This window comes from Gymnoscopelus braueri (assembly GCF_963280865.1).
Source record: "Gymnoscopelus braueri genome assembly, chromosome: 22".
NCBI lineage: Eukaryota > Metazoa > Chordata > Actinopteri > Myctophiformes > Myctophidae > Gymnoscopelus > Gymnoscopelus braueri.
In genome coordinates this window covers 2,113,557-2,127,590 of record NC_137624.1, presented here as the reverse complement: position 1 = coordinate 2,127,590, position 14,034 = coordinate 2,113,557, and the positions used below count along the sequence as shown (strand labels likewise).

The following is a 14,034-nucleotide window of genomic DNA, read 5'->3' as shown; positions in this document are numbered from 1 at the left end:
TTGACATCTTTCTTGTGTGTTTGTTTGTTAGTTAGTTAGTTAGTTAGTTTGTTTGTTTGTTTGTTTGTTTGTTTGTTTTTGTTCTCCTTGTTCTCCCTCTCTCTGCCCACCTTTTCTTTTGATAACAACAAAATCATGGACCTGACACAAAAACAAATTTCACCCCCTGATTTACACCTATTTATTGTCTCCGCCAGGCCGAAAGGCATGTACGTTTTGCCCCCTGTCTGTCCGTCCGTCCGTCCGTCCGTCCGTCCGTCCGTGTGTCCGTCCTTCTGTCTGCGACCAGCTAATCTCCGCCACCGTTGGCCCGGTCGCTGTGAAACTGTGCACACACACTCCCTGGATGCCACAGCAGAACCTCTGCCCCACATTTTTCAGAACAGCCTGTCATAGCGCCACCATGAGGCCGACTTTTGTAAAACATTTTTTTTGCTATTACTCCTACAAATGTTGTCCAAAAAACACGCGAATCCGTACACAGTATCTCTATAGCCATGTGATCAACACGGATCTGTCTGATTTTCCATATTCCATCATGATTGGCTAAAATTGGCTTCCAAAGTTTGCAGGATTGGTTCATTTTGAACAAAATGCCTCAAATCATGAACGCAGCATGCGATTTCCGTGAAATTTTTCACAGAGATTCCCACTTGGCCCAGGAAGAAATGCCACTTGAAAACGTTCACATCAGCCTCATGGTGGCGCTATAACAGGCCGTTTCACGTTTTTAGCTATAACTGCACAGATCTGTATGAAACTTTGCATGCACACTCCCTAGAGGCAAAGGAAAAACCTTTGCCCTGCATTTTTCACATATGCCTTTTAGAGCGCCACCAGGAGGCTGAGTTTTGTAAAACAATTTTTTTGCTCTTACTCCTTCAGGTTCTGTCCAAAAACCACGCAAATCGGTACACAGTATCTCTATAGTCATGTGATCAAGATGGATGTGTCCGATATTTCATATTCCATCCTACTTGGCTAACATTGGCTTCCAAAGTTTGCAGGATAGGTCCCTTTTGAACAAAATTACTCAAATCATGAACGCAGTGTGCGATATCCGTGAAATTGTGCACGCACATTCCCACTAGGCCGAGGAAAAAATGCCACCCTTTTCACATTGGCCTGTTATAGCGCCACCAGCAGGTCTAATTTAGCAAACCACATTTTTGGAACAAAATGCCAAAAATCATGAATGCAGTGTCTCTCGTGCAAGGCATTCTCGTGCAAGGCCTAAGAAGAAATGGCCCTTTCACATTGGCCTATTATAGCGCCACCAGGAGGCCACAATAATATACCTGACCTGGCGGAGACTTGTGCTCTGAGGAGCACTTTTTCTAGTTTTAAAATATTTTCTGTACAAACCTTTTGTTGTAATGACTTTTAATTGTATTACAAGTGTGACTGAGTTTAAAGTGAGACCACAAGTTCTAAATTGTTCACTGGTTATCTTACCTTTTTAAACAGCAATTAAAACATGAATTTCTATTCAGCAAAAAGAATCATATGGGTAACAGTTGAACCTTTGAGACAGAAGTGGTTCAGTGCTCAGAAAAGGTTGAGAACTCCTGATTTAAGGTCCATTCACACCAAGCACTATTACTGTAATTATTATAACTATACAGATATAGTTTTAAAAATCATTCTGACTCAAGTGGATAACAGAGTACATACACAAACAAAGGGTCAGGAGCCTATATGCATTACATACTGTAGGAACTGTACATGCTTTGCGTAGCCCTTATTTATCTGCATTTTTTATGTTTTTTGTAATAATGTTGTTCTTTGTATGTATTGCACTTTATTTGTTTATTTATTTTAAATTATATAGTTTTGTATGTTGTGATCAGGGCGTCCTGAGTTGCTCTCAACGGTCTTCCCTGACTAAATAAAGGTAAATAAAAATAAACATACAATCCAAATGCAGGATGAATGCACTTCTCTTTTTAAGTGCAGCATGGTTTTGTGATATCAGCTTCTCTCCAGCTCTCTGATATAAAACAATAAAGGATGTGGACTTCAGTCCAGAATAATTCCTTACAGCAGGTTAATGATTACACAATGTTCTTCATTTACAGGAATCACTTGTCAGTCGTACATGTTGACACTGGAGGACGAAGCTTATAGAGACTTGTTTCTTCAAAGACAAACTAGACACTAATAAGGTAAGCACTGATCTAATAATACTATTGTCACTGTTGGATGGAAACCTTGTATGTCAATGAAAGAAAGACGAAGAAAACAAAACCTGTGTTCCAAATGGATCCAATGTAATTATTATTTAGTCAAGCTCTTGTTAATACTTTTCATTGGTTCAATATTTATAAAAACCCACAGGCAGATGTCACCACTTTCAGGTTTGTAAAATGTGGCTAAAGGAGCAGATCTACAAGCGCACAATGTGTCACAATGCAATGCTTTGTGAGCTTGTATGGGATATTTTTGCTACTTTTGCATGATGTGCATCTTGTATCATGAGGAAGGGCATACAAAGGAAACATTGAAGGCATTGAAATATGCAGATACAGTACAAGGTTTCTGTCTAACAGCAACAATATTAGAAATAAAATTCAATCAAGTTACAGATGTGTTTTTATAGGTAGATCATATGAGATAAATGATGGAAGTACAGATTGCTGTATTGTACAATGGACTGTTCACCAATACAACCTAAATAAAAAAATAATAATAATAAAACACCTCCACCGCCGAGCCAAATCTCCGAAGGTAAATCACTGCTGTTTGTTAAACAGAGTTAAACCTAGTGGTATTTAAATCACTGCTGTTTGTGTATTAACAGTTAAAACTAGTGGTATTTAGGCCAAGACCTAAGTCTACAAGTGGGACACATATTTTAATAGGTCACCAGTTTCACTGTTACACGGCCATGCTGGAGGATGGAGGAGGCAGAAATTATTACTACTAGTAATATACAGAAACAAATATACTTCTTTATATAGTATTAGTGAGTATAGTAGAGGTGGTTCTCAAAGTGAGGTTCCTTGGGGGTCCCTGCAGCAAAATTAGTTTATGTAGCATCAAAATCATTGTGAGCTTGTAGATCTGCTATGTTCAAGAATGATGGCAAAAATGTGAAATTTCGGAATATTTTTTCATAACAAGTATTTTATGGGGGGGTGGGGGGGGTCCTTACAAATGTGACTTACAAGTGACGCGACTCATGTCACTTGATTTGATTGAGAGTCCTTGTCCTTCATTGGAGCTACTTAGCCCCGCCCCTATTCTGATTGGTCAATATTTTATATTTTCTCTGTTTTGCCGTAACTTTTGAACAGTCTGTCGTACAGTCATGAGTCGTCTCATTGGACTCAGTTGAAAATCCTTGTCCTTCATTATAGTTACTTAGCTTTGCTCCCTGTTTTGATTGGTCGATATTTGCCCCTAACGTGGACAGAGGTGTAAGCCCGGTCATCGCTTTAATTATCATTATTATTATTTTTATCATTATTATTAGTAGTATTATTATTAGTATTATTATTGTTGTTGCTGTTGTTGTTGTTGTTTTTGTGACTTATTGTGACTAAACAATATGACAGAAATGGCTTACCTCAGGATTACGTTGTTGGGAGAGTGGATGTCTGGAAAGAGTTCAGCAGGAAACACCAATCTGGGAGGAAGTATTTTTAAAGCTGGAGGTCAGAGGTCAGGGCAGTGTGAGGTAAAACATGGTGAAGTAGCAGGGAGACATGTGACAGTGGTGGACTCACCAGAATGGTTCTACTACAGAACACTACAGGACACCTCAGAGATGGACAAACTGGAGATCCAGAACAGTGTGTGTCTCTGTCCTCCTGGACCACATGCTGTTCTTCTGACGGTTCCTCTTTATAAAGCATTCACCAAAGCACAGAGAGTAGCAGTACAGGAACAGATGTCACTTCTGTCACAGAGCGTGTGGAGTCACACTATAGTACTGTTCACCCATGGAGACCGTCTGGGTGTCACAAGCATTGAGCAGCACATTGAGGCTGGAGATGAAGACCTCCGCTGGCTTGTTGACAAATGTGGGAACCGGTATCATGTCTTCAACATTGAGAAGAGAGATGACACTCAGGTCACACAGCTGTTTGAAAAGATAGAACAGATGGTGTCAGGAAACAGAGGTGGACACTATGAAGTTGATGGAGATGTTGCAGAGAAGTTGTCAAAGAGAAAGAGGAACATAGAGGAACATGTCCTGACATTGATGACCAAAACACACAGACAGAGAACTGTTCTGAAAGCTCTGTTTGAAGGTGATGATTATAAAATCAATCAATTAGTCAGTCATTCAGTCAGTCAGTCAGTCAGTCAGTCAGTCAGTCAGTCAGTCAGTCAGTCAGTCAGTCAGTCAGTCAGTATGGCTGGTAAATTATTAAACTGATAAAATAACATCACTTGTAGATTAGAGCAATGGTTCCTAAACTGGGGGTCAGGACCCCCAGGGGGGTCCCTTGATGATTAGCTGAATGTGCAACATTGTTTTCTCACTCAACAGTAAACAAACCAACATACAGTATACGTGTTTACAGGGTATCTGCTCATTTATGAAGTTACAATTTAATGACTTTTAGACCTTTTTAATACCAAATTGGTCAAATTGTCAATTATGACATAAGAAAGAGGCAAACATTGTGAAAAAACGTCTTGCAGTGTGAGGCGTTGTGAGCTTGGGGGAAAAATATCTATTAAATTAAGTTATATAAATATAAAAAAGCTATTAAAATAAATGAATAAGGAGGCTAGGATGGCCAAGTACATACAGGGGGTATAAAGGTCATAGTGTAGCAAAAGTCACATGGTCAGGCATTAATCATTAGTTATCAATCATAATCATTAATCATTAGCCTGCAAACCGGGCATAACACCTGGTATAGAGCATACTGTTTATATGGAGATGAAATATCTGTGTGTTTATATCAGCCCACCCATAATGTGTAACCTGACACCACAAATGGTAGTTGTGTGTGTGTTGTTTATAGATCGGCTATTTTTGGTACTTTTGTGCGATACTCTTGTATGATGAAGTAGGGCATCAATTTATGGAAAAATACATGAAAAGATGAAATATGAAGCTACATGGTTTCTGCTCGACAGCAGCAATATGAAGGCTACTGTAAAATGTAAGTTTGATGTTATAACTGATTTAATGACGAAACAATTTACATATTCCAGGCATTAATTGATTAATTTTCAACACATTTACATAATTGATCACGTGAGAACATACAATATAATACCATGTAAGCAATACGTTACGGTTCTGTGGTCAATTCCGCCAGAATGTATTTAATAATTAATATACTGTAGCTTAATCTCTGAATCCAGACCTAAAAAGTGAAATAGTGAACTAATGTAGAGTGTGTGTGTCAGGAGAACATCAGAGTCTACCAGATGTGAAGCTGATGTTGGTTGGAGGAGAAGAGAATGCGAGGAGCTTGGCTGTATCTGTCATACTGCAGGATAAAAGGTCTCTATCAACGTGGGTGAGTAATATTTGATAGACTTCTTGTTATAATGAATGACCTCAAAGTAATAAACAGATCAAATATAAATGTTTTCTGATGATAATGTGAAAGTATACTGTTATGAATGTTTGAGCCATCATGTGACCAATGAACTGTCAGTGATCAATACACACACGCGCGGACACACACACACACACACACACACGCACGCACGCGCACGCACACACACACACACACACACACACACACACACACACACACACACACACACACACACTCACACTCACACTCACACACACACACACACACACACACACACACACACACACACACACACACACACACACACTCTCAAGATGAGAATACAGTATTGTCCATTACATTTACAAGACATTTGTCTTCTGTATTCTGGTAGACAGTTAACATTTTAAATGACACAAATGACTCTTGTAACATTCTTCCTCCTGAAGAAGAATGTAGAATGATGATTTGATCCACTGTAGAACTGGCTTGTCTTTTTAGTTCTGGACTGATGGTTTACATTGTTCAGTCTATAGTTTGTCTTTATTATTCATGTTGCTGTTGGTAACTGTCATTGTACTTATGTCCATCATGTTTGATTTATATTAAGTGGTTAAAAGCTGATTGTTGTATTTGCAGACAGTCCAACAAATATATATTTTCATTCACTCTGTAATCGTTCATGCAGCCTTCTGTGTTTTACATTTAAATCTCACTGTGATCCATGGTCAGGCACGTAAACACATAGATATCAAAGGGCCCTTTTACCCACCTTTAAAAAGTGTCCTCTCCAGACCATGAATTCAGCTTTTACTATGGTGAAATAAACGCCCTCTCTCTCCCTGCCGTACTCGAAGGCTGCATTCAAGATAATTGCATTTTCAAAACTCCCTTGAACTTGAATGCAGCATTTTTTGTTGAAAGAATTGTCCTCTGTGTATGCAGATGTCGATGCCGTATGCAGCATCTCCAGTAAAGGCTTGATTATACTTAGTTGAGTGCTGTGTCGCGCACTGAAAATATTCAATCTACAAGCTCACAAAGTGTCATGCTGTGCAGCGTTGTGAGCTTGTAGATCTGCTATTTTTGGTTTAGGAATGTCAAACAAAATTCAGGCCAAAAATTCCCTTTTCAATCCCTCTAACACTCTCTGCATGTCCCTGTCCGTGCTCTTACTTCCATATTGTAGCTCTACACTGGCTGTAATTATTAACCATCTTCAGATATAGTTAGGTTTAATAATTCTATATAGTTCAATACAGTTTATTTAATTTCTGTGGTCAGTGTGGTGCTATTAGACAAAGTTTGGGGGAGGAGAGGGGGGGGGGTCTTTATTCATGGTTTAGCTTAAAACTTCCTAAGTCACATGTATTGACTATTATAACTAACCCAATTTTACAGGCTAAAGTTAACTGACACAATGTGTCCGTCGATGGGGACAAGTTGCTGACAGACATGTGAGTGTGGTGATCTGTCCAGACTGGTCGACTACACCTCCATCACAGAAGATCAAAGATGTCCTTCTACACAGTGTGACTCTGTGTTCCCTTGGACCCCACGCTGTCCTGTTGAATGTTCCTGTCCTGTGCAGTTTCTCTGAAGCTGACAGGAGATCAGTGGAGGAACACATGGAGCTGCTGGGGGACAGAGTCTGGAGACACACTCTGGTTCTGTTCACATGGGGATTCTGGCTGGGAGAGAGACGTGTTGAGGAGTACATAGAGTCTGAAGGAGAACCTCTGAGGAGGATCCTGGAGAAATGTGGCTACAGGTACCATGTTCTAGACTTAATCAACAAGGACATGTCGGAGTCAACAGAGCTGATGGAGAAAGTAGAAGACATGGTGACGAGGAACAGAGGACACTTTGTACCTTCAGACTCAAGAGAAGACAGGTCTGTCAGAGACACAGGGCACTTCAGGGAGGGAGATGAGACGAGGCAGAAGACACTGTTAGAAAGACTGAAAGGAAAGAAAACATTAACAGATAAAGAATGGAACAGCCTGGAAGAAGAATGGAAGAAGAGAGAGGAGGAAGGGAGGAGGAGAGAGGAGGAAGGGAGGAGGAGAGAGGAGGAGATGATAGAGAGGATGTTCAAGTTTGTGGTGAAGGAGCCAGAAGAACCAACCCTGACAGTTGTCAAGAGAAAAAAGAAGAGCATGGACTGGTCTCCTCCAAGTAGTGAGTATATAAAATACAATTGATCTGATAACACAGTTACAATGTGATCTTTTTTTTTCTTTAAAAAAAAAAATGTATTTATTGCTTTTGACAGGTACATGGGAATACAGTTGCCATAGGATGTCAAAAGTCCTTTTTTTTTGTGCCCTTACATCTACCCCCCACCCCAATCCCACATATAACATGCAACATTCAGACATGAAACATACAATTACATAACTCAAAATAAAAAATAAAAAATATATAATAATCAATTCATAAGTATTATGATTTCCCTCGCTAACCCTCCTAGCCCTCCCCATGGTACATATGGAGTGTATACAAAAAAGGAAAGTAGGAACCCGTTATTTTCTCCCTTTAGCATGTATTAACCTAGAGCTTGTCAACGTGTTGATGGTGGTGTTTGCTTTATCTGTCCTGTAACGTCTTTAATTTAGTTATATGTTTAATCATCGGGCCCCAAACCTGATAAAATTTTCCCGGTGATCCTCTCAGATTAAATTAAATTTTCTCTAAATTTAGGTCATGAGGTCTTTAAGCCATACAGATGCTTTAGGGGCCAGTGGTGATGTCCACTCCAATAGTATCCTTCTTCTTGCTAATAAAGATATAAAGGCTGCTTTATACCCCTTCCAATATGTTGGTGATCTGAACAAGTTCCAAACAACGCCATCTCTGCACCCGGTGACAACTCTATGTTCCAAGCTTCAGCAAGGTGTTTAAAAATGGCAGTCCAGTAGCCTTGTAGGCGGTGACAAGACCAAAACATGTGTGTCATATTTGCTGGGGACATATGGCATATATTACAGAAATCTGTGATACTTGGGTATATTTTAGAAAGTTTAAGATTAGTAAAATAAATACGGTGCACCGTTTTAAATTGTATTAGGTTCAGCCTAGCGCATGATGTACTGTCATTCACTCTCATTAAAGCCTCCTCCCAAAATTCATCATCTATAACCCTGCCCAGTTCGTGTTCCCAATCTGTTTTAATTTTGGCCAAAGAAATTACTGTATGAGTAGAAATTGAGGTGTAAACCTTTGAAATTAAACCTTTCCCCATCTGTGTCAATTAAAGAATTGGGGATAGCATTTGGAAAGGAGGAGTTATTATTTTTTCACAAAGTTTCGAACCTGGAAGTATCGGAACAGATGAGAATTTGGGAGGTTAAACTTTTCACACAGTTCGCTGAAGCTACAAAATATATTGTCTATATAAAGATCCCTTAACTTAACAAGGCCTACTCTCTGCCACAAAGAAAAGGCTGCATCATTCTTGGGCGGGGAAAAAAGGTGGTTGTTCTGAATAGGACTATGGTTAGACATTCCTCTGAGTCCAAGGGCAACTCTGAATTGAGACCAAATTCTTAAAGTAGAGACCACAATTGGATTAGCTGAGAATGTTTTAGGTTGAATAGGTAATTTAGATGTAAGTAAGGCTAGAAATGAGGTGGTAGGACATGATTTAGCTTCAAGGTCACACCAGGTCAGTGTAGGTTCCTGTATCCAGAGTATCATTTTGTGTATATTGGCTGCCCAATAATAATTTCTGAGATTAGGCAAAGCTAATCCACCTTCAGAACTATGTCTCTGTAAGAGCTCCTTCCTTATCCTAGGTATTTTACCTTTCCATGAAAAAGATTAAATTAGTTTATCTACTGTTCCGAAAAAGGATTTGGGTAAGAAGACTGGCAGGCTTTGAAAAAGATACAGAAAGCGTGGGAGCACATTCATTTTGATGCAATTTACTCTCCCGGCAAGGGTTATATGTAAGCTATTCCACCTTTCCAAATCCAATTTAAGCTTGTCCATTAGAGGTGGGAAATTATTTTTGTAAAGGTCTGATAAATGTCTACAGATATTCACACCTAAATATTTGAAATAGTTTTTAGACATTTTAAAAGGAAGACTCATTTCTGGAATTTGAAGGGCCAAACTGTTTATTGGGAAGCATTCACTCTTTGAGAGGTTCAATTTATAGCCTGAGAAATATCCAAATCGGTTCAATAGTTCTACTGTCTGGGGAATAACGGTTAACGGATCAGATATAAATAATAACTAGAAAAAGTGCTCCTCGGAGCACAGGTCTCCGCCAGGTCAGGTAGGTTATTGTGGGCCAACAATGTTCGGAATTTGCCAATCAGGATGGAATATGAGAAATCGGACAGAACCATCTTGATCACTTGACTATAGAGATAATGGGTACCGATTTGCATGATGATTGGACAACATTTGTAGGAGTAATACAACAAAGAAAAGTTTTGAAAAAATCGGCCTCCTGGTGGCGCTATAATAGGGCAATGTTAAAGGGTGGCATTTGTTCTTCAACTTAGTGCGAATGTGCTTGTAAAGTGTCACCTCAATCGGACGCTGCGTTCATGATTTGTGGCATTTTGTTCAAAACGGGCCACTTCTGCAAACTTTAGATGTCATTGTTAGCCAATCAGGATGAAATATGAAAAATCAAACAGTTCCATCTTGATCACATGACTATAGAGATCATGTGTACCGATTTGTGTGAAATTTGGATAAAATGTGAAGGCTTAATATCCAAAAATGTGTTTTACATAAGTCGGCCTCTTGGTGGCGCTATAAAAGGCAAATGTGAAAAATGCAGGGCGGATGTTTTTCCTTGGCCTCTAGGGAGTGTGCGTGAAAAGTTTCACGCAGATCGGTGCAGTTATAGTTAAAAACACAAATCAGCCTTTTATAGCGCCACCATGAGGCTGATGTGAAAAATGGCAGGTGGCATTTCTTCCTCGGCCTAGTGGGAATGTGTTCGTGAAATTTCACGGAAATCACAAGCTGCGTTCATGATTTGAGGCATTTTGTTCAAAACGGACCAGTCCTGCACATTTTGGAAGGCAACCTTAGCCAATGAGGATGGAATATGGGGAATGGGACAGATCCGTGTTGATCACATGACTATAGAGATACTGTGTACCGATTTGCATGACGTTTGGATAAAATCTGTAGGAGTAATGTAAAAAAATGGGTTTTGAACAAATTGGCCTCCAGGTGGCGCTATAACGGACCCATGTGAAAAATTTGAGGCAGAGGTTCTGAATTGGCATCCAGGGAGTGTGTGTGCACAGTTTCGGAGCGACCGGGCCAACGGTGCAGGAGATTTGGTGGTAACACACAGACAGGACACACGGACGGACGGACACACGGACGGACGGACGGACAAGGGCGAAAACATACTCTCTCGCCATGCCTTTCGGCCTGGCGGAGACAATAAATCATCTGCAATCTTTTTTTTACAGTGACTTTTCTAAATGTAACATTACTTCATCAGATAAACTCATAAAAAGACACTTGAAAAATAGTGACCTAGACTTAAATGAATTTCATTTCAGTTGTATTGCATATTAAATTACCTCCTTATGAAATTACACGTGTACACACACACACACACACACACACACACACACACACACACACACACACACACACACACACACACACACACACACACTACTACTACTACTACTACTACTACTACTACTACTACTACTACTACTACTACTACTACTACTACTACTACTACTACTACTACTACTACTACTAATAATAATAATAATAAGTATCTTGTTGTGTGTTTTCTTGTGTTGCAGTGAGTGGTGGAACACCATCTGAAGCAGGAAGTTCATACTGCTGGTCACCTGATGAGGTTCATGATTGGCTGAAGGGACATCCTGGACAAATAGCGCCCTCTTCAGGATATGAAAGTGAGGTTCTCAGCCAGCTTGATGTGATGAGTGTGAGAGATGAAGATGATTCATAGATATGAAGTCAGATGAATAATTTATACAATCATATGCAATCATGATGCCATAATATAACTCCCAAAAATGTTATAAACTCATACAAAAATAGTACATTAAAAGTAGCTCAAAATGTACATAATCATATGGAATTAATTATTAAGTAATTATTCAAGTTGTTTGGAACTTGAAACACTTGACTGTCTCTGTTCACAGACAAGAGAAAAGACAGAAAATAAAATAATACAATAATGAAATAATTCATAAAGAAATTAAAATACAAATCATGTCAGAACATTTATTTTGAACGTACATGTCACAATATTGATGTTTAAATCAGTAAACTTCTATCCAGGAGAGTCACATTGAGGTTCTAGACCTCATTTACAAGTGACACCTGGCTAAGACGAGGCAAAAGCAGTAAAACAGCAAAACAAGGGACAAAACAATAAAAACAATACAAGTACATAACCAAAGAAAATAAAACATCTCCTAAAATGTATACGACAGTATGTGTGTTAAAAACATGAGCAGGACATTGTCCGCCTCTTAAAATCACCTCTTAAAGAGATTAGGTGATCCGGTTTAAGTTTAGCCTGTAAATCATTGATAAAACAAACTCTTGCCTGACTCAGTTTGAACAGCAGCTATTGTGCAATGCAACCATTTGTGTCAACGTAAATGATGACTGCTCTGTGAAAGTACAAATGTAGCGTTCATGTACACAGCCAACCCAGAATATCCTCATAACAGGATCATGGTGTAGCCGTACATTTATGTGATTTATGATTACATTTCATCTTAATGTGCGTATGGCATTGAAAGGGTTAATCTGTAGACAGACTTGACACATCCTGGATCAATAGCGCCCTCTTCAGGATGTGATGCGGGTGAGAGAAGCTCACACACATTGTAATTATGATTTCCTCACCTTACATTTTATATTGTTGTCAGGCAGAAACCTTGTATCTCCATTTTTCAACTTTGTATGTATATTTTTGGCAAATGAATGCCCTATTTCATCATACTATATCACACAAAAGTAAAAAAAATAGTAGATCTACAAGCTCACAACGAGTCGCAGCGTGACTCGATGTGAGCTTGTAGATTGGCTATTTTTGCTATTTTTGAAAAAAGAAAATACTGAACCAATGAAAAGTATTAACAAGAGCTTCTGACTAAATAATAACTATTGGATCCATTAGAACACAGGTTTTTTTTCTTCTCTTTTTTTTACATTTCTTGAAAAGTAACAGTTTTAGACAAGGTTTCCACCTGACAGTGATGATATCATACATGATCATTGTCAGAACATTGACTTATTTTATATGTTTATTCACGTCATTTATTCATCATTAATGATCTCAGTAATATTTGTTATGTGTCCTTCCTGGTTCTTTATTATTTACTTACTCTTAGTCTGTACACATGTGGAGTGTTTATTTCATGTGATTAATTCACATTCATTTAAACTGCTGTTTGTGTCATATAACACAGTTATAAAGTGACAATAATTTTTTTTACGAAAGGAGGTTGATTTTTCACCTTGAATAAAACCATCAACCTGTATGAATGAGGCATCATCACATTAATAGTGTGATGTTGTGCAATGACCTTTATTTCTGTCGTAACTTATCATTTCAGGGAAACATATTTTCATTATTTTCTTTTATGAACTTTGATCAAATCCACCTGAGGTTGGTTTCATTGTTGATAACATCATGCCGTTTATGACAATGTATTTCTATATATCAATGTGTATTACCAAGGTTACATTAGGTTTGCCTGCAGATAAAATTGTTTATATGTATTGATGATAATTCAGCAAAATAAATAATTATTTTATTAAACACAAATGAAAGTGTTTTCCTGTTTATTATAATATGAAGTTTATGACATTTCTACATGTTGGTGTAAACTATATCATTGTTTAGGTTAAAACTGATTTGTCAATGTCAGCTAATGACTAAAGGAGCTTAAACAGCAAATGAAAATACACAATAGTTTATCATTTATCTATACTTTATCTAAAAACATTGATTACTAAATCAGCTTTGTACACAAGAACATTTTGCGCATGTAATTCTTTACACATTTGAAACTAGATATTTTCAGATTTCAGTTCAAATATAAAATATATATATATATAAATTCACTGTGAACTTCAGTTCATTGAGATGATGACTGAAATATAGATTCATGTTTGTTGTATTTTTAATTCCATTTGGTGTGAGGGATCCTGTATATTAATGTATGGTGTTTTGTCTCATCTATCAGATAATAAATCACTGGTTCATGTAAAAATCACACCCAGTGTGAAGAGAGTGGTGCCTTTCATGAGTTCATTTCATTAAGCTATTATTAGCCTAAGACTGCTTTAAAATAACTTTATATTGGCAGAAACGTCTTTTAAATATTTTAACTCACTTAAGTTACTTTTAAGTACTTAAAGTACGTTTACTCAAATTGTAGATCGGTCGTTTTAGTGTGTGTGTGTGTGTGTGTGTGTGTGTGTGTGTGTGTGTGTGTGTGTGTGTGTGTGTGTGTGTGTGTGTGTGTGTGTGTGTGTGAATGTGCGTGCGCAAGTATTTTTACTC

General features: G+C 38.2%; 1 protein-coding gene across 1 annotated transcript; it reads left to right on the top strand.

Moving 5' to 3' along the window:
- Positions 1–3,559: 3,559 nt before the first annotated feature.
- Positions 3,560–11,470, top strand: LOC308078188 (GTPase IMAP family member 8-like; the record flags this gene model as incomplete). The annotated part of the gene is made up of 5 exons (XM_080419312.1): positions 3,560–4,256; positions 5,374–5,486; positions 6,222–6,225; positions 6,933–7,670; positions 11,288–11,470. 5 exons carry the CDS (start codon positions 3,560–3,562, stop codon positions 11,455–11,457), a joined length of 1,722 nt encoding a protein of 573 aa, XP_080275438.1. The 3' UTR covers positions 11,458–11,470.
- Between the last annotated feature and the right edge of the window lie 2,564 nt (positions 11,471–14,034).